Source organism: Pangasianodon hypophthalmus, chromosome 13, assembly GCF_027358585.1.
Source record: "Pangasianodon hypophthalmus isolate fPanHyp1 chromosome 13, fPanHyp1.pri, whole genome shotgun sequence".
Taxonomy (NCBI): Eukaryota; Metazoa; Chordata; class Actinopteri; order Siluriformes; family Pangasiidae; genus Pangasianodon; species Pangasianodon hypophthalmus.
In genome coordinates, this window is record NC_069722.1 from 20,017,870 (window position 1) to 20,038,559 (window position 20,690).

At 40.8% G+C, this 20,690-nt stretch overlaps 2 protein-coding genes across 4 annotated transcripts; both read right to left on the bottom strand.

Annotated features, from left to right (window-relative positions):
• Positions 1-402: 402 nt before the first annotated feature.
• On the bottom strand, positions 403-5,481 carry cops6 (COP9 signalosome subunit 6). The gene is made up of 10 exons (XM_026916161.3): positions 5,377-5,481; positions 4,390-4,515; positions 4,150-4,281; positions 3,266-3,354; positions 3,095-3,157; positions 2,927-2,974; positions 2,724-2,838; positions 1,325-1,417; positions 1,135-1,235; positions 403-722 (listed from the first exon to the last, which is right to left on the bottom strand). Exons 1-10 carry the CDS (start codon positions 5,441-5,443, stop codon positions 582-584), a joined length of 975 nt encoding a protein of 324 aa, XP_026771962.2. The 5' UTR covers positions 5,444-5,481; the 3' UTR covers positions 403-581.
• A 2,596-nt stretch (positions 5,482-8,077) lies between these two features.
• On the bottom strand, positions 8,078-20,664 carry LOC113528305 (evC complex member EVC). Of its 3 annotated transcripts, none has more exons than XM_053239242.1 (22): positions 20,551-20,657; positions 18,802-18,961; positions 17,625-17,720; positions 17,429-17,518; positions 16,471-16,649; positions 15,983-16,067; positions 15,746-15,811; positions 14,188-14,316; positions 13,808-13,960; positions 12,975-13,191; positions 12,670-12,812; positions 12,331-12,429; positions 12,035-12,247; positions 11,826-11,935; positions 10,753-10,882; positions 10,505-10,663; positions 9,343-9,478; positions 9,090-9,192; positions 8,723-8,828; positions 8,481-8,562; positions 8,310-8,378; positions 8,078-8,153 (listed from the first exon to the last, which is right to left on the bottom strand). In XM_053239242.1, exons 2-22 carry the CDS (start codon positions 18,958-18,960, stop codon positions 8,149-8,151), a joined length of 2,529 nt encoding a protein of 842 aa, XP_053095217.1. In that variant the 5' UTR covers position 18,961; positions 20,551-20,657; the 3' UTR covers positions 8,078-8,148. The 3 variants fall into 3 exon arrangements, with proteins under 3 accessions (XP_053095217.1, XP_053095216.1, XP_053095218.1); XM_053239241.1 differs by having other exon boundaries at positions 8,079-8,156; XM_053239243.1 differs by lacking the exon at positions 18,802-18,961 and having other exon boundaries at positions 8,079-8,156; positions 20,551-20,664.
• Between the last annotated feature and the right edge of the window lie 26 nt (positions 20,665-20,690).

A 20,690-nucleotide genomic window follows, 5' to 3' on the forward strand; every position in this document is an offset into this window, starting at 1 on the left:
GAGGCACAGCCAGAACACCCAAACTCCATGCGCACAGGGCAGATGCAGGAATCGAACCCCCAACCCCAGAGGTGCGAGGCAAACCACTAAGCCACCGTGCTATTGCTATTATATATACTTTATATTATATTTGGAGATATATTTTTTTGCCAAGACTGATAGTTAACACTCTTATTAATAAAAATATTAATGTAATTAATCTGTGTGTGCATTATCTACTTGTTGCACTCACAAGACACTAACATTGACACTAATACCTGTGTAAACAGATATTCTACACAGTGTGGAATGTAAATAGTTCAATCACAATCTACAAACAGAATGTTTTAACTTTGCTGAAAATCTTTAACTGTGCTTTAAATGTGATAAATCGTGTGCACTCAGCATCAAGAAAACACAATATTTCTCAAAAATCAGAATCACATTTATTAACAGAACACACACTATAGAGCAGAATACATCAGTGTGTGAGTTGATGGTGGTGGCGTTCAGGTTGTATTAATATATAACAGAACAGAAATAACTTTACACAATCCCCTATATGAAACCTGTGTGTATGTGTGTGTGTGTGTGTGTGTGTGTTAGAAGAAGAGCCCCCTCATGCGCCGGCCGATCCCCTGTCTGTCGTACAGCACGTTGAACTTGTTGATGAACTGATTCATGCTGTTGCAGGTTTTAGTGATGGTGCCGAGATACGCCATCAGACCCACGTCGTTACATTGCTGCACACACACACACACATTGTGTGAACAGTTGTGTCATTCCATCTACTAGTTTACTGTTGGGGAGCAATTTGATTATTAAAGAGAACCACAGAATCTAAGACAAATTAAAAACCTGTTATTTAACAAAGAAAAACATCTAAGTATGGTAAAGGGTCTCCAGTGTAGGACAACAATCAACTTCTGGATGGTAACAGCAACTTCACTTTGTGTTGTTGATTACTTTCCTATAACAGCACGCCCCCAAGTGTTTTCCTCCTCACATCACAACAGTATTGTGTGGACTGGGGCGGTCCCATAACAGTGAATAAGAACACACACCCACTACATCAACACCAATATACACTCTTATGTCAGTAGGTGTGGCTCTGGATGGCAGATGCATGTGTGTGTGTGTGTGTGTGAGACTCACGTCGTAGAAGTCGGTCTTGAACTTAAGTGTGCTCAGTACAGGTAGCCGGTGACACAGAGCGTTCGCCTCCCGCAGGATCTCGTGGTTAAACGGAACTTCACCTACACACCCACACCCACAGAATGCAAGTTCAGTCTGAGAAATGCAGTAATGAGACTGTACAGCAGTGTGTTATGTGTTGGTGTCTCACCAGCCTCCACTGCTTTCACATACTCCAGTATCAGTTTCACTCGACTGTGCAGCATCTTAATGGCACTGTGCTGAGCTATGAGGTGTTCAGCAACTGAGAGAAAGAGAAAAAGAGAGAGAGAGAGGTTTAGTACTAATAATAAACAATTATATTTTACATGTATTTATAGAACACCATTTACAGTCTAAGCTTGAAGAAAAGTATCTGAACCCTTGTATTTAATAACTGGTAGAACCTCCTTTAGCAGCAATCAGTGTTTCCTGTAAGTACTGGTCAGACTTGCACAAAGTTTTCCAACATTTCTAAGTCTTGCCACAGCATCTTCACATCATCACATCAGGTTAAGGTCTGGACTCTGAGTCTGTTATTGAAAGACACAAATTCTCTGAAACCATTCTTTTGTTCATCTACGTGTATGTTTTGGATCATTAGCTTCCCCAACGTCTATTACACTTCAGACGGCATCACATTCTCCTGTAAAAATTCCCCAGATACAATGTAAGTCATTGATCCCTCAATGATTGAAGCTATACAGGCTCTGAGGCAGCAAAGCAGCCCCATACCTTGATGCACCCACCACCATGCTTCACTGTTAGAATGAGATACTGATGTTTGTGTGCAGTACTTTTCTTCCTATAAACATAGCATTGTGCACTTAGGTCTCATTTGTCCTCTGAACATCGTCTTGCAAGCACTATGAACCGTCCATTTGGTCTTTTATAAATTTCAGATACGCAACAATATATGATCTTTTTTTTTCTTTGGAAGATACTGATCTCTTTGGTAGTGTCCTTTCATTACCAACACCAAACCTCATCCCAAATGGTTTGCCGTTTATCATCTATGGGCAGCCTAACGCTTTCTGGCTATGAGAGAATCATAGTCATTTTCAAAAGTCTTTTTTGAACATAGAATATTTTCCCCTTACTTTAGAGCACTATCAGAATAGAAATGCTAGCCTATAAAAAGAACACAGAAAATTGAACGAACTCTCACAGACCTGTATGACATAGCAATCTGGCCAAGACTCACGCACCTATCTGACATCCCAGATGTCAGAAATTAACAGCTATAAACAGCTTGAAGTATGCTAGCGTATTAGCTCATGAAATGCAGTGTGCTTAGAAGAAGCATGTTTTTTTTTTTTTTTAAAACACCGGCAGCCTCTCCTGATTGTATATAAAGAGGTTACTTTTTCAGTGGTGGAAGTTTGAGCTTGATTAACTTCAAAATGTTTATTAAACCCCATGTAACATAAGCGTGATTTTGTGGAAAAAAAGAAGAAGCCTACTTTATTATTCACTCTGTTGAATGTATTATTTGATACGCAAATGTATCAAGAGGCTCGTGTTGATCTATACGATACGGTACACTATATCGTTGCACCCCTAAGTGTTACCTGTGGAATTCTCTCCCGTTCCTGTCGACGTCATGCGTGCTACGTGATCCACTCCGATTCGCTCAGCCTCCTCTGTCGCCAAAGTGTATGGTAGCTCTGCAAACAACATGGTCGCCTAGCAACAACACAACACCACAATTAGAGTCAGCACAAAACAACAACAACAACACAGCCATCATCAACAACACGTCCACCATCCTCACCTCTCCGTTAATGATATCGATCACGGACTCGTACACACTCACGGGCAACTGGACAGAAGGACAGAGTGAATTTGTGTGTGTGCGTGTGTGTGCGCACATTAGGTAGTGTACAGTAACACACTGTCTTTAGCGAGTGTGTGTTTATGTGTATGTGATTGCGTGTCTTACGTCTGTGTGTTTAGTCATTGGGTTGAGCTTCAGGAAGAGCGGACTCTCAATGATCTCACACACCTGCAACACACACACACACGGACACACATTAAGCTTTCTTCATTGGAACATAGCAGCTATTATAATGATTTACATATTCATAAAGGCACACTCCTCGGCTCCGCCCACCTGCTTATGAATGTGGATATCTGATTGATCAGGAAGGCCACCGGTCGTGTACCAGCCAAGGAACTCCATGTCCTTAAACACCTGCTTGACTAACACACACACACACACACACACACACACGATAAGAACACCTTACTAAATCTTACTTTTTGTTAGAGTTGTGTAGCAGCGTAATGTCGATTTCACCTGCTAGGTTCTCTTACGCACACTGGGCCAGCTCTTTCTAATTTAGCTTATAATAGATGTTAGCCTTCACTCACTATATGTAGCCTCACCAGCTTTAGACTGAAATTGGAGAAATTCTATTGAAATAATTGGAAATTGGTATTGGTTTCATCTTTATCTTAGGTTATTGTCTGTGTAGAGCCCCCCATGTCTTCAGTGTCCATGTGGGATTCCTTCAGGTTCTCCGATTTCCTCCATCCTCCCAAAAACATGCCAGTAGGTGTACTGGTGACTCAGTGTCAATGAGTGTGTGAATGTGTGTGCCTATGTATGTGCATGGCGTCCCAAGATGGACTAGCATCTTGTTCAGAGTCTATCCGGCCCCCATGCCCAGTTCCCAGGATAAGTGGCTTACTGAAGATGAATGAATGAATGAATAATTTTAAAGTCACGATTATTCAAAAAAAAAAATTTTTTTTTACATACTTAGGCATATTTCACAAAGCAATCAGGAATTTTTGTTCTCTGCTGCTTAGAAATGATATCAGAAATATTGCATCATTATGATATTTTTTCAGGGCCAATCAATTACCGAATGAGCACTGCTAGGAATAAGTGCTCTCTCGCTCTCACTCTTGGACTCATCCTCTTCATTTCGTACTGCCAAATCCACACTAAAGTGTGTGTGTGTGTGTGTGTGTGTGTGTGTGTATACTTACACTGCTCCTCCTTTGTGTAGTAATACTCCTTGTCAATGTGAATTCGGTCCTCCACTGTGTGGAACAGCAACTCAAACGAGTTCATCACCTCGATGTTGCGGCCCTCCTGCTTCCCAATCAAAGCGCCGATCACTGACACACACAAACACACACACACACACACATACACATACACACATTATACAACTTCCAACGCATTATTACATCTCTGAACATCAAATCTCTGTCTCTCCGTCTAACCTTGTATTACTCGTCCCTCTTGTGATCGTAGTCTGATCCAGTGGTCTGAGATGTTCAGGATCACGAGAGGATGAAGTGCCACGGACACACTGCCGGTGACACCAGACGCCATCACGCTGGGGCTCGCTGTGCACCCCACACACACACACACACATATTACATACACAAGAACACACAACTGTTCTTAGCTGCATCCACAGCTCATATTAGATTATATGACATAATATACAACTACAGAACATCAGATGTATAAAATATATAAACAATATATATAAACAATATATTAATAAATGTTGGTTTGATCTCTGGCACGTGAAGGTGATAAGCTGTGCTGCACGGAAGTGTCTGACATTCTGATGTTTTGTTTATTAAAGGATATGACGTTAAAGCTTCTACACTCAAAAGGAAGTGGGACGTTAATAAGAGCCATGTTTAGCTCATAAACCCAGCCTTTATTACTTTTCTATGCAGACAGCAACATTATATCTAGAAATGTCTCTGGTAAATTCTTCTCATTCTGCTTCGAAATACATCAGCTCAATTAGAAATATAAACTCCTAAATAAAACTAAAACGACTTTATTTTTCATTTGAGTAAATTTCATACATTTAAAGCCTTTCAAACGATTACTCCTGTTATTATTATTATTAACATTTCCTCTTAGCTGTTGTCAAAAACACAAAATTCATCTTACACGCTACGAACCAATCACCACATAGCTTTTCACACACAGGCGGGACAACAACGACAACCATCCAATCAAAAACAAGCAGATGTCTATTCTAGCCAATCACCACTAAGCACAGCGTTTCTCCAGAGGCTATGGCTCCTCAGTCAGCTATTTTATTGTGCAGACAGCTCCGATTTTAACACTTCACTGTGTTTCTTACTTACACACGTGATTACAGAGTTAAAACAGTACGAACTGTGATGCAGTATTGTTATGAAACGCGCGTCTGAACGCAACTTTGGGACAGAAACACTCACCGGCCGCGTCCACTTCCATCCCTCCACCATTACTCGCCGCCATCTTCGCTGGGTAGCTACTACGCATGCGCAGTATTTAGCGGGCGATTACAGTGCGTTGGGATAATGCGCATGCGCAGAGGTTGCGTTGCACCTTCACTTTCGCGTCGCAAGATGGCGGTGTAGCTTATGGTTTCTGGAGATGAACGAATTTTCTGGAACCCTTAAAATGTGTGCGTGAAGGCGACTAATAAACATAAACACAAGTAAGTCGAATAAAATACCCTGTCTAATACAAAATAGATTTTATTAGCCTAAAAATTGTATTATAAATTGCATTACAGTCTAGAAAAATCTCAAACCAGTGACCAGTGCAGGTGCAATAACACCACTGTGAGCTAGTTAATATAGAGCAAATGGAAGAGTTATTATTAGGGGGCCAAGCACCGAAGGTACGTAGGCACCCTGTTGTTATTCTACCTTTTCGTTTTCTTCTTCCCCTTCTTCTGGCTAGGGTGTCCATGGCAGCCCATAGAACCGTTTGGTACAAAGTTGTGAAATTTGTCACATTGATTGGGGAGGGTCTAAAGAACATTCTCACCAAATTTGAGCCAAGTGCTGCCAATGCTCTAGGGCCACCATTGGGTCAAGTTTGGGCCTAATTTGGAAGTATGTTTATAGTCATAGCTTTTGAACTGTGTATCCAAAATTTAAAAGCCAGGTATCCCTGGATTCCCTGGGTCAAGATGCACCCCATGACATCAATTTCCACATAATTAGATTTTCTGTCATCTTGGATTTTGTCAAAAACTGTTTTTTTCGCTATTCCTCCAAAAAATCTTCTGATCATCACCACACATCATCTTCAGAGTAAGCCTCACAAAAGTTATCAGAAGAATTTTGCATACTCCAAAAACAACAGTTTGTCCTTAATGAGCCAAGAAACAGCGAAGTCACCAAACAGGAAATGAGGCTGTATTTCAGCAATGACTTTGCTCAATGACACAAAACTTGGACCATGACCTGAGGCTATGCAACAAATTTCGTGCCAGCACCATGCTTACATCTAACTGCCATTTTTGCTCCTCCTCCAAATTTTATCCAATCTTCACCATCTTCAGATGGCTGACATCATCTTGAGACATGTCTAAACAAATGTCTAATGCCATTCTAGCCGTTCAATGTGCTATTATACCGACAACACATGACTGACGGGGTTTAATATCAAATAGCATTTTTATTGAGCAATTTTCAATAATAATTAAAAAAAAACACTATAAGATAGATATAAGTTTGGTGCAGATAGTTGCACAAAGTGGGAAAAAAGGCCCAGACTGATGAGAAAAAAACAGACAACAGCAAAGGTCACAGCAGTAGCAGCAGTAGCAATGCCACCCTGCTGCCCATTTGTTCATCTAGACCTTTCCTCCTACAGGCAGAGAATTCCACCACTGCCTGTGGTCAAAATATACACATCAGGAGTGAAACTACTAATCACTCTTGAATCCCTGCTTTCCTGCTTAAGCAGGATTGCTTAGGCAACAATTGTAGCACATCTGTGAATGTGCAGCTCACCAAGTCTGGGTGCTTGGCCCCCGAAAATGCTGCTTGCAGCTTTTTAATTAATTTTTAATATCAGAATCACATCAGTTTAAACATTTTTAAAAATATCAAAAGGACTTTGCATTTAAATTTAAATTTGGCAGCTGTCGTACATTGCTGTGGACAAAAATGCAAATGCAAATACATATTTTGCAAATGAATTTGAATTACATACACTCAAATTATGCATGCTCATAAGGCAAATGCAACTGCAAATACACATTTGAATGAGCTTTTTCTAATTAGCATTTGAATTTGAATGAAGTCCAAAAAATAATAATAATAATGCCACATACAATCCATAAAAATGGTGGAATTTATGTGCATGTTCTATCTGTGTCTGTATGGGTTTCCTCTGGGTTCTCTGGTTTCCTCCCACCTCCCAAACTCATGCTGCTAGGAGAGTTGGCTAAAATAAATTGCCCTTAGGTGTGAATGAGTGTGTGAAAGTGTGTGTAGGTGATCTGTAATGGAATGTCCTGCCATTCATGATGTATTTCCACCTCACTCCCTCTGTTCCCATGGTAGGCTCTGGATCCACTGTGACCCTGATCAGTATTAAGTGGTTACTGAAGATGAATGAAGGAATTATTCAAGATATCAGTCACACAGTAGAACATGAAAATAGCGACTGTCTCTTAAAAGTAAGCTTATTTCAACTTCTGCAAAACAAATTAGTTCCTGTTTTCATTTACATGATAACAGCTATAAACTGTGGTTCCCTCAGTAGCTTCTTTTTTCCTTTGTCTTGAATAAGACAGACAAATACAGCTTGTTACTGAGAAGACTGTGCTGGAAAACAAGTTATCAACTCTCTCTGCATTGTTTATGATAACCACTAGCGGCACTGTTGTGCATTCTTCATGTTGCGAGAGAAGAGACAAGCGAAGACTTTCCTCTTTTGGGAAACACAGTTACACAGTGCTGACACTGGAGACTCTTTACAAGAATGCTAATTAAACATCTCATAGAAACCTCACCATATCAACATTTACACTCATTTTAATCATTTGACTGGTGCCCATTAAAAGCATCATAGTTTTTTGTTAATGTCTATGGAACATACAGCTAGTTTAGTGTCTGTGTGTGTATGTGTATGATATAAGAGACAAAAGGTGTTTTTCAAAAAAACTTTATTAAAAAAAAAAACACAGGTCAAGACTGCAGTCTCTCGTCAGGCCGTACTGCTTATCAGTCTGCTGAGAGATAGAGAGAGAATGATAGGGAGAAAGTGTTAGAAAGTGAGACAGACTGCTGTAGCAAAAATGAATGACAGAGAGAGACAAATGTAGGCGAGCATGAACGTGTGTGTGTGTGTGTGTGTGTGTGTGGTAGGGGAAAGGGTGGATCACCTGCAGTGGGCAGTGTGGAATACAGATGGTTCTCTCTGCACTTCAGTGGCACTACACTCTGCTCTGCACCTATACACATACACACAAAGTAATATAACACCCTTCATGAACAAACACCACACAGCTTGGCGCATGTGTGTGTGTGTGTGTGTGTGTGTGTGTGTGTCTGACCTGCATGTCTATTTGTTTGTGTGTTTGTCGTAGGAACTCTTGTTAGAGCTGCCAGTCGAGACAGGAAACTCTCCTCTTCTTTCTAAACACACAGCATCCTTTTTACATTAGCATGGTGTATCAGTTCTCTGCATTGTTTTTGCGGATGTTGAACATTCTGCTGATCTGATAAAGAATCTTTTTTAAGTCAGTATGCTGTGTGTGTGGCTGTAACACATAGCATACTGTGGGTGTGAGCTCACCTGAAGCTCCTGACTGATGGTTTGTGTCTGGTGCTGCAGGTCTACCCTGTCACACACACACTCCTCCTCACAGTGAGAGAGAAAACGTTGCTTCTGCTGCTCGACTCTGAACACACACACACACAAACACACACACACACACACACACGCAAACACACACACACTGACTCTCCCTTTCCTCCATTTCAATCGTAGCCAACTAAAAGCAATCAAAACACTTATATCAAGTGAAAACACTCAGTTGTGTGGAGTAGATCTGATTTAGGAAGACAATCTCCAGATATGCCCCCCTCCCTGTACCCCCTTCAAATCTGTGTGTGTGTGTGTGTGTGTGTGTGTGTGTGTGTGTGTGTGTGTGTGTGTATACCTCCTGTAGAACTCGGCTGAGTGCGGTTTTCTAGCCCAGTGGTTGAGCTCCCTCTGTAGAGATCTCACACACTCCGCTGTCTTCTGCCATCTCTCTCTCAACTCTGTGAATGCGCACACACACACACACACACACACACACACACACACACACACACGTGCACGCACACACACACACACACACTACATAAATCCTTCTGAAACACAGTTAGGGTTTGTAGAGATTGTGTATAATGCATATGAATGATGCATACGTGAGTGTTGTTGTGGTGGGCGGAGCTGCGTTGCCGTGACGACCGTTTGAAGGTGAGAGCAGTAGTTCTTTATGAGAGTGTTAAGAGAGTCATGCGAAACGCACATACTGTCACACAGCGCCTTCATCAGCTGCACCTGTAATGACAGAAAGAAAAGAGATAGAGACCGGAATATATACAGAGAGACAGAAAGAGAAACAGATTCAGAGCGAGGCAGATTGTTTAGTAAGGAATAAAAAAACAATGAGATGTGCTGTTATAGGAAAACAATTAACAGGGTGGTGGAGTTACTGGTGCCACCCGAAGTTGATCATTTTCCAACAACACTTCCTGAAATGATTTATTCCTTTTATACCCTAGCAATTTGCCAATGATTGCAATAGGTCATACCTTTATACAACATTTAATGTAACTATACACTGTTAATGTCCACGAGATAAGTTAGTTCCTGTTATCACTTACATTATAACAGCTATAAACAGTCATTCCCTCATCCCTCGGCCTCTTTTGAAGTTAATAAGGAAAAAATTGCAGCTTGTTACCAAGAAACCAGAAAGCATAAACACCTGCCCTGAACACTTGCGGAAAAGAGTGTTACTAAATAAATCTCTCCTTACAGAAAACTTAACGATATCAATGATTATACGATTATACGTTTTACATCAATAAATAACATGTTTTTTTGAATATTCATTATTAGCCTTAGATTATAGTGGCGATTTGAATTACAGCCTGTCAGAGTTGTTGTTAGAGAAAATACATCAACACTTTCTGACCAATCCGATTAGAGAATTCAGCAGCACTGTGGAATAAAGTTGTTTATGATACAGCAGGTTGAACCAAATCCATCCATCCATCCATCCATCCATCCATTCTCTGTACCTCTTATCCTACACAGGGTCATGGGGTAACCTGGAGCCTATCTCAGGGGACTCGGGGCACAAGGTGGGGGACACTCTGGACGGGGTGCACAATTGCGCACACACACACTTACACACAAATGCATGTCTTTGGACTGGGGAAGGAAACCGGAGTACCCCGAGGAAACCCCCGAAGCACGGGGAGAACATGCAAACTCCATGCACACAGGGATACAAACCCCCAACTCCCAATATTCATTATTATTATAATGATGCTTTCATTTATCTTATTGTTGCCTCACCTTCTGTCCATCATCAGCTGGTGTCTTGTCAGAGGGTACTGAAGCGACCAATCGCAGTCGAACATTGTGGGCGAGGGCGTGGCCAATCAGAAACTGGGCGTGGCTTCGGAGGAGCTCAGAGGCTGTTTCGAGGTCTGAGAGGAGCTCCTGCTGGAGGCTCTGACCGATCACAGAGCAGCGCAAATAAGTATGTATATTAAGTGTGTATGTGAATGTTCCTGTCTATCCGTGTTAGTGTGTGTATGTACCTGTGTGTCTGTGTCTGAGAGCTGTGTAGCCGTCATCTCTCTCAGTGTTGTGTTATAGAAGTGTTGAGTTGTTAAGTGGTGCTGGAGGTCTGACAGCAGGAGGCGCTGTTTTCCCTCAATCACTGCAACACTGATGGAAACAAACAGCAGCTCAGTCTTTTGATGTTTTAATCAAAAGCATAACTAAAAAGCAAAAAAAATGAAAAAAACGTTCACAAGGACTTTTTGGTTTTGGTCAAAAACATGCCGGCACCGTTCATTTATGTGAGAACCGGACAGCTCTCCCAGTGCTTGCCGAGTCTGATTTTTGGTGCATCAACCAATAGAAGCTGTGAGGTTTCAGTCGTTCACGTTGGTTTTAAGAAAATTGACATGGACACTAATCGCAGGTGTCAGATCCCGCATTCAAAAGTTCATGTGAACACGTCATATCAATAGAAGGCAGATTGTGGAGTGATGGCTATATAGAGGAAAGGTGAGGCAGGAAAATTGACAGGGTAATGATGGAATGGTGGCGCTAGGGATGAAAGGTGTGGCTAAAGGTCACAGTTTTTTTTTTTTTACCCCCCATATTCTTCCCAATTTGGTCTTGCCACTTCCTTTTCCACCTGCTGCTCATACTAAGTCACAGGGCAGTGTAACACACTCGAAGGAAAGTGCTGTCCATCCTGAGAGCCTGGCCAATTTTGCTCCCTTGGCTCTCAACCACAGACTTTGGCATTGTCAAGAGATCATGAGTTCAAATCCGGATGATGCTACAGCCATCTTTGGCCAGGAGTAAAAGGAGCAGGAACTGGCTCAACTTCAAAACTTGCAACTGCCCCACTCAGGAGCCAATGATGACAGAGTATTCAACATGTAAGGAAAGATGGACAGAGCGTGGACAGATGAGGTGAGGTTTAAAGACTATGAAAGAAGGTGCCTAACTAAATGATAATGTAGAAAAAGAGTTAGGGCTAAAGGATAACATATGGAAAGAGGGGTGGAGCTAAATGTCAGATTATTAAACAAGAGGAGGAGCTGAAGGACAGATGCATGTATGGGTGTGGTTAAAGGAATATGTCTCCTCTCACCTGTCCCTTAGGTCTTTCTGCCTGGTAATCACTGCTACAGTAACCTTCATGTTCTGGTTGCCTAGATGATTAACTGCAGCAGTAGCTAATGCTTCCTGTTCAGCCCAAATCTGCAAAGATAAAGAGATATATCCATTAACATTGAGATATACGCCACACACACACACACACACACACACACACACACACACACACAAACCTCAACACACCTGTTTGCTTTGCGCCAGCTGCTCTCTGAGCATCTGCAGCTGTTGGTGGGCGTGGCTCTCCTTCTGCTGCATTTGATTGGTCAAATTAAGCTCCATGTTGTTAAGAAGTGTGCAGCTGTGTTCCTCAGAAAGGGCGGAGCTTGTAGTAAGCATGCTCACAACACATTCTCGCCACAACATCCTGATTCTTTCCGAAAAATTACAGAACAATTTCTGAAAGACACACACACACACACTTTAAATTTTATTTAGCTCTTTTAAGACTAGCGGATTAAGTCAGACATTTTCATACCCACCTTCCACAGGTCACACACAGCATCGGACACGCTCCTGTCTTGCTGTAGCTCAAACTCTTGTCTCTGCGTCCAGTGTTTTAACCTCAGCTCTGCCATCAGCTGAGAGACAGATAGCACTATCATCAGTAAGAGGGGTTTGTCATCTTCAGATATATCTTCAGTGGGAGGGGCTTGTCATGTCCAATGGCGACCTCACACATGTTTAATTACATCATATGCAGAAAGTCATACTTGACTACATAGTGAGTAGGAGGAGCTAGTCATGTCCAGTTACAGATATACAATTACAGTTGCAGATGAATATGCAAATTAGGCACCAATGGTACACAAGTGTGTTACCTTGGCAACCTGCTGAGCATCTTGATGATCATGTGATTGGATCATGTGACTCTCTCTGCTCTGAGCCTTTATCATCTTCCTCATCCTCACATCGGTCTTCCTACAGTGATCACTGACCAGCTGCAGAGTGTGATCTGTGACTTCTACACACACACACACACACACACACACACACACACACACACAGAGCACTGATGTAGAGTTCACGACATAGATGTGTTACAGCATTGTATTACAGTTTGACTATAAGTGTGTTGAATGCAGTGTGTGTGTGCGTTGCAGTTTGATGAGTGTGTAATGCATACTTTCAGTGTAGCGCTGCAGCTCATTGCTTGTCACACTCTGCAGCTCACTGATCAGCTTCTCCATGTTATCAAACTCCAGCTGTCCATCAGCCGTCAGCTCCTCCACTGATTGGCTGGTGAGCTGTATTATAAGCTCCGCCTCCTGCCTCATTATAGCAGTCCTAATTCTTAGCCAACCAGATAACTCCTCCCACCACTGCTGCCTGTCCCACAGCGTCTGGAGGGAGAGAGCGAGAGAGACAGTTAAAGGGAAGTCTACTCTCGATGTTGTCTGTCTGTCTATGTGTCTGTCTGTTTAGAATATCTGTGTCTCTATCTGTCTATCTGTCTGTCTTTTAGGTGCTGTAATTAACACAGTCTATTTAGAATATCTGCATATCTATCTTTTAGTTGCTTTAACTAACACCATCTATTTTTTTAAATTGCTATCTATCTATTTCTCTGTCTGTCTGTCTCTGTCTGTCTATCATTTACATGCTTTAATTAACACCATTTATTTAAAATATGGGCCTCACTGTACATCTCTCTGTCTCTTTATGTATTAGGTGCTTAAATTAACACAATGTATTTAAAATATCTGCCTCGCTGTTTATGCGTCTATCTGTCTGTCTGTCTGTCTATCTATCTATTTCCCTGTCTGTCTGTCTATTTGTGTGTCTGTCTGTCTCTCTGTCTGTAAGTATGCCTGCCTATGTATTAGCTACATTAATTAACACCACCTATTTAAAACATGTGCATTTCTGTTCATCTGTTAGGGTTATATGGTGTTAATTAAAGCATATTTGCTCTGTGTGTGTGTGTGTGTGTGTGTGTGTGTGTCTCATCCTCCAAACCTGAATGATATTGGAATGAATGTCTTTCAGCTGCTTTTCCACCAGCAGCAGGCAGTTGACTAGTGTATGTGTCACTTCCTGTGTGACATCATTTGGCTTGCTGCTATGGAAATGTTGACAAAGCCGCTCCAACTGTTTAGCAAAACTCAGAGCCTACACACACACACACACACACACACACACACACACACACACAGTATAACGCATTGTTATCTGTAAACAATAAAAGTGATTGCTTTAGCAGTCAAATTTGAATTGTACAGTTAGCATGATGTTAATCTGCGGTGCCTTAACTGGATAGCGATGCTAGTCGAGTAGCTCCAGCCTAAAGATTAAATATGATAGTGTGGACATAAGTGTGTGTGTGTGTGTCCAGTTACCATATGCAGTGTGTGTTCCAGTTTCTCTCTTCCTGCCGTTTCCACTTCTTCTATGGAACAGATTGGCTCCGCCCCCATCTTGGATCTGTCCAGTCCAGAAGATGATTCCTTTTTCAACTTCTCTAATTCCTGCCCAGAATGATCATGGGTAAACAAGTCTTTCTCTTATTCTTTCACACACACACACACACACACACACACACAAAACAACAACAGCAACACACTATGCTTTGTGTGTGTACATTTTGAATGGAAAGACAAATCTTGAATGGTTACAGTTTTCACACATGAACACACACACACAGGGCTCACTGTGTTCGTAACTTTGTATGGAATTTTGCTGAGGACAAGAACGATAATGGAACAAATTGCATGAACAATTAGAATCCAAACCATTTCGCACTGAAAACTGAGTCTGACGTGTTTTTACTCATCTGTATAAAGCAGTTCATGCATTAAAGCAGTTCATGCATTGAAGCACTTCACTTAAAAGCACCAGCATTTTAAACTCTGCAGCAATCACAATATTGTAGATGCTTTAGCACTGTTTTAAAACTGAGCTGCTACAATGTAGTGTATTCACAGGGAATCTGTTAGAAGAGAAAACGAATTAAAACAGAATGATCCCACAGGCTGATAAATTAGCCATTATAATGATAGCTACAGCCAGTATAAAGCCTCACACTTTGTAAAGACATATGCCGCAATATCACGATTGTAGTTTTCTGTAATAAATTTAAGAAACATAATCTGATCGTATTGCCGTGTGTGATGCAAACATGAGATCGATTAAAAACTTGCTCGTGTTGTTCATTTAACTGTCTGTATGAAAAGTTTTTTCAATCATAGAGCAGGTAAATTATTACCAATGCCACTACTCAAGAAACTAAGAGTGTAGACTGTTATTTTTAGAAAATTATATTTTTACAAAGTGTTTTTTTTCAGTTTCTGCTGTAAACAAGTACACATACTATATGACCAAATGTCTGTGGACACCTGACCATCACACTCGTATGTAGTTCTTCCCTAAACTGTTGCCACAAAATTGGAAGCACACAATTGTATAGGACGTCTTTGTATGCTGTACAATTACAATTTTCCTTCACTGGAACTAAGAGGCTCAAACCTGTTCCAGCATGACAATGCCCCTGTGCACAAAGTGAGGACTATGAAGACATGGTTTTGCAAAGGTATTCGAGTGGTCTGCACAGAGCCCTGACCTCAACCCCACTGAACACTTTTGGGATGAACTGGAACGCAGACAGCACCCCCGGCCTCCTCACCTGACATCAGTGCCTGACCTCACTAAAGTAGCTGAATGAGCACAAATCCCCACAGCCACTCTCCAAAATCTAATAGAAAGCCTTCCCAGAAGGTTATTATAACAGTGAAGAGGGACTAAATCTGGAATGGGATGTTCAAAAAGCACATATGGGAGTGATGGTCCGGTGTCCACACACTTTTGGCCATACAGTGTATACAAGTTAACGGACTACAAAATGTGATGGGGGACATGTCCTCAGTGTCCCTGGCGTAAGATACACAAACAGATACACACCTTCTCTTGCTGCTGTATGAGTCGATCCTCTGTGCTGAGCAGAGCTTGTACAATCTGGAGGAAAATCTGAAATAATAATAATAATAATAATAATAATAATATAATAGTAATAACAGCAGTAATGATACTACTACTACTACTACTAAGAGATTAGTTTATAATGAATGTTTGCAGAGACTTAATCTATATACTCTGCAGGTGTGTGTGTGTGTGTGTGTGTGTTTGTGTAAAACCTACCCCCCACTGTTCCTTCTGTAACTGAGCCATATGTTGATGAAGGTTCTGTAGCGTCACACACAGCAGACTGAGTCTCCTCTCATCACTAATACACACACATACATAATTAGACACCTTCAGAAACAGCTCCATCCACACTATGTGGTATATTTTGTTATTGTGTGTATTAGGGTTGGGCGATGAGGCATTTCTACGATACACAATGTGTATCACGATGTATAGGTTTGTGAAGAAACTTCCATGAAAACAGTAGTGGTCCATTTTTTTTAAATCTATTTGATGACTGTTTATTTAATATCTAAAAAATTTATTTCTTTTTATTTCTTATATTTAAAGTATAACATTTTATTTATAAAAAAATTAATAAAAAAGTAATGTTGAAAATAATCTTTAAAAAGCACGATATCTCGGAAAAAGTGCAGTGTAACATAATTTATCACAGTATCGACATTATATCGTTATATTGTCCACCCTTAGCGTGTACTCACTCAGGGAAGGAAAGTGTGTGTGCATAGTGTTGCGCTCTCCTGAACGTGAGGTTCGCATGTGTATTGTGGGCGGGACCAGACGAAACGCTCTCATCCTCATCTCCGCTCTCATCCGGCCAATCAGAAGATGAGGAGGTGGAGTCATGGGGTGAGGGATCCGAGGCTCCATCTGCTAATGGCTAACAATCAGATAATGCAAATGAGACACTCACAGGATCTCTCTCTCTCTCACTCTCTCTCTCTCTCACACACACACACACACACACACACAAAGCAGGTTTACACTAACACACTAACACGAGTAAAATCGTGCTTTTGGAGATGTATCCATAGCAACAGCATTACTTATCGTGTTGATGTGCGGATTCTCTACGAGGGCCCTGTTCTTCGTATGTTATTAATAAATCAAATGACCGGATTTACTAAATGTGATCATTCCAGACAGGGTGTTTTGGTTCTTCACAAGCACCTGAGATCGAGTTGTTTGAGATAACTGTGCATATTCACATTTTGTCTGAAAACATTTGATCATTGGGTCAACAATTGAGTAACACAAGTGGTACGGAAGCTTGCAGATGCCATTTCAATTTTTAAAATTTTTTTATGAAATCATTATGCTCAGTTTTCTGTTTTCACTTCGCAAATGTATAAATTTCTGCCCACGTTTAGCTTTCTCTTGGGTCATTTAGATCACTAAATCATGTATATGATTTAATTAATGCAGGAGGAATCCTGTTTTTGGCTCATTTTTATGAAGGGTGAGAATAATTCTGGAGGGCATATATAAGTAACAAGCCCAACTACAGCTTCTGGACAAATCCATCATCATATCAAATTGAAAACATAATACTGCCAACCCAGCTAACTCAGTAATCCTCTTCACTGCTTCTTAATGAGCCAGTGAGTAAAAGCCTCAGAGGATTAACACATAAACCTAAAAATATTTCAGTGATCTTACTCTGTATCTCTGATTGATGGGATAGACCACCCTCGCCTTCAGCGCAAACGCACTGACGTCATTGATCACAGGGCTGTCTGTGTGGCTCACCTGAGAGACAGGCAGAAAGAGAAATGATTAATGAAATGATTAAATGTAGTAATTGTCTATTCATCCAGAAGCTTGTGTGTGAGTGTGTGAATGTGTGTGTACAAACTGTTTCAGCAGGCTCTATGTTCCTTCCCACGCCATCCTGCTCCTTTTCATCGTCTCTCTCATCCACATCCATAAGGCTCCACGGGTCACCTTTAGACTACACAGCACACTAACTTCAACTCACAGGAACATTTAAACACACTTTTTTTTTTTTTTAAACACAACTCTAATGTGGGAGAATTATAGGTGTGTTAGTGTGATGGTTTAAATCTGAGGTAAATCTTCTATTGCTAACGTTACACTATTAAGATGCAGATTTTCACCGTGCAAATTTCTTCAGCATGGTGGAGCTAAATCGGGCGATTATGGGACGGCCTAGTGTGATGCGTTTCTGCCATTACACTGACTGATGATCACAAAAATCTCGTCATAGTGAAAAAGTAACAATAAGCCCGTTCTTCCAGAAATACATCACCCCCAGCACCACCCTCTTGTTCCCTATGAGCCACACTTCCAAGATTATTGGATTTCCTGGGTTAAAGTTAATCTACATGAACTCTGTGTGATGCAAAATCGGAAGAGGCCGATGCGAAATTAATCACTACCAGAAGTAGTTCCATTTTTGTGTGCCGCATCCTCTTCGATTTGTAATATGCCTCCCTGTCTTGAGCAAGTGGTTTACTGTCATTGATGCTTCTTAATCTAGCAACACTTGAACAGAAATGCCACACACAGAGTAGTCAGCATGCCACCCATTTATAATAATAGCCTGATATTAATAATAAACGGTATTTTTACACTCATAGAACAGAAAACAGAAATTATAAGACGACACAAAAACACAAAGTATAAGCTTCATGTCAAAATAGTGATGGATATTATTCAGTGATCATCAACATTCCTATTAACGTTAACTTTTGTAAAACATTTGATTTAATAAACGAGGTTTCATAAAATCATAAACTTAAATTGACTCCTTTAGTGTGTGTAAGCCAGTTAATATTAGCTTAATTTCAACATTTTGTTTCTACACAGAGTACAGGATTGCAGAGCTAATATCTGTGGTGCCTCGTTCGCAAAGCATTCTGAAACACATCACGACAACGCCATGATATCCTTCCGCCATGAATTAGTCCTAGCTCAGTAATGATGGTAAATTACAGCTTAAGCGCTTGAATTGACAAGAAATGCTATCAAATTAATGTGTGTATGTGTGTGTGTTTGTGTGCGTGTGAGACCTTTGCAAACAGACAGTAGGGTTTAAAGAGGAGTGTGTGTATAAGTACGGCAGCGATCATTCCCAGCAGCAGTCCTGAACACACACCTCCCAACAACACACCCGAGTGGAGAGACACACACTCTGCTTGCTGCAGAAGCACATCGCCCGAGCACTCCATCCTACACACACACACACACACAAACACATTTCACTCCAACACTGATTTCAAGTTTCTGTAGAAGAGGATTCAAATGATACCATTAAACAGTAAAGGTACTTTTGAATCATTTTATTAACTGCAAACTGAAATGAACAGACAATGAGATCCATGATCTACAGCAACACCAGATTTCTAAAAGTGAACCAGCACGGCTTCTGTAGCACCTTATCCAATCACATGCGTTCATGTAAATTATTTAGCTAAAGGCAGCTCGTCAGACCAGAGATGAGCTACAGGGCTAGAGAGATTAAGTCAGAAAGGGAAGAATTTTCCCAGCTTTCACAGCTGGTCTGATTAATGAAGTGACAACATGAAAAAAACTGACAACAAAAACAATTTTTACAGACAAATGGACAGAGAATTAAGTGTGTGTTCTCTCCACTTGAAGTCAAAACTGATGTGAAACCTCGTCTGTTCAGAGTCTGTGGTGCTAGTCGAAAGTAACATGAAGCACCAGTACAAAACAAAACGTACAAAACACTTTAAATTATCATATTTATAGCCATTAATTAATCAGAGATAATTAAGTATCAGAAGCTTACTGATGTCACTATTCAGTCATATTAGTTGCTTATTCAGACCATTATAAGGAAGGAGTTTTATTAAACTGGACCTTCACAAATTTTAGTTGAATGGTCCAAGATTTACAGCAAGGGGATCTGGGATTTCCTGTATTCCTGCCTCATACTCAAACTGTTATCACTTATGTCTGAGACGGTTTACATTTTTTTCTCCTATTTAAATACCATTGTAACCAATGCTGCCAACTTAGAGACCTTTGTTGCTGGATTTGGCAAATTTTTAGACCCCTTAAGTGACTTTAATTCAAAAAAGAGCCTTGACCTACTATTTCCTAATGACCAATCACTGATCACCGTTGTTCCAAATGACCTACTATATGACCTACTAACGACATACTATATACCTACATCCCAATGACCAATCATTACTCGCCATTGCTCCAAATCACCTACTATTTCCCAATGACCAATCACTGATCACCGTTGCTCCCAATGACCAGTCACTGATCACCGTTGTTCCAAATGTGTACCCTAATTTGTAACTTGATGATGCATGAATAAATATGCAAATAAGTCAGTGACGTCAACTGGCGACTTGTTGCGTGTGCTTCAGCTACTTTCCTCTGAAAAGAGTTAGCAACACTCATTGTAACTGCGCTCACAAGGCCCCACTGTGACGTCACAACCTCAAACTTTTCACAGGAAAGTTTTCTTTAACACCACCAACCAAAATATTACAATATGAACACATTTGATGTGTTTCTGGGTGGACTTTTCCTTTACCAAATTCTTCACCATGCGCGTGCAAAGCAAATGTTAAAAACAAAAGTGACTCTTTTCGTTGCTATGGTAACTTTGCAACGGGTTCACTACAAGAGTGTAATCGCTGTGAGGGTTAAAATGGCGCTCTGCACATGCGCAGAAAGTTCGGTCTGGAGCCTACACTTTAACCGGATGTTTTTAGAAATAAAAATCCATATAAACACTACACCTGAACATGTAACCATGTGTTATCTTTGCATCATACCTAATGCGTGTGTATTTAATCCAGCCTCATTAAACCAACAGCATCGCGCGCACAGAGATTTTAGGATGTCTCCTCTTCTTCGCCGCACAAAAACAGAATCCACTTTTGACCAATAGCATTTGCGTTCCTTCTCACAGAAC

Excerpts from the sequence above, each read along its gene's own strand:
- cops6 (XM_026916161.3), bottom strand. The coding sequence starts at position 5,443 with ATGCGTAGTAGCTACCCAGCGAAGATGGCGGCGAGTAATGGTGGAGGG. Across the intron at positions 3,158-3,265 it reads ATATCCACATTCATAAGCAG|GTGTGTGAGATCATTGAGAG; the intron begins GTGGGCGGAGCC and ends TGTGTGTTGCAG. Across the intron at positions 1,418-2,723 it reads AACGGGAGAGAATTCCACAG|TTGCTGAACACCTCATAGCT; the intron begins GTAACACTTAGG and ends TCTTTCTCTCAG.
- LOC113528305 (XM_053239241.1), bottom strand. The coding sequence starts at position 18,960 with ATGGAGTGCTCGGGCGATGTGCTTCTGCAGCAAGCAGAGTGTGTGTCT. Across the intron at positions 12,813-12,974 it reads GCTGCAGCGCTACACTGAAA|AAGTCACAGATCACACTCTG; the intron begins GTATGCATTACA and ends GTGTGTGTGTAG. Across the intron at positions 10,883-11,825 it reads CAGAAAGACCTAAGGGACAG|TGTTGCAGTGATTGAGGGAA; the intron begins GTGAGAGGAGAC and ends TGTTTCCATCAG.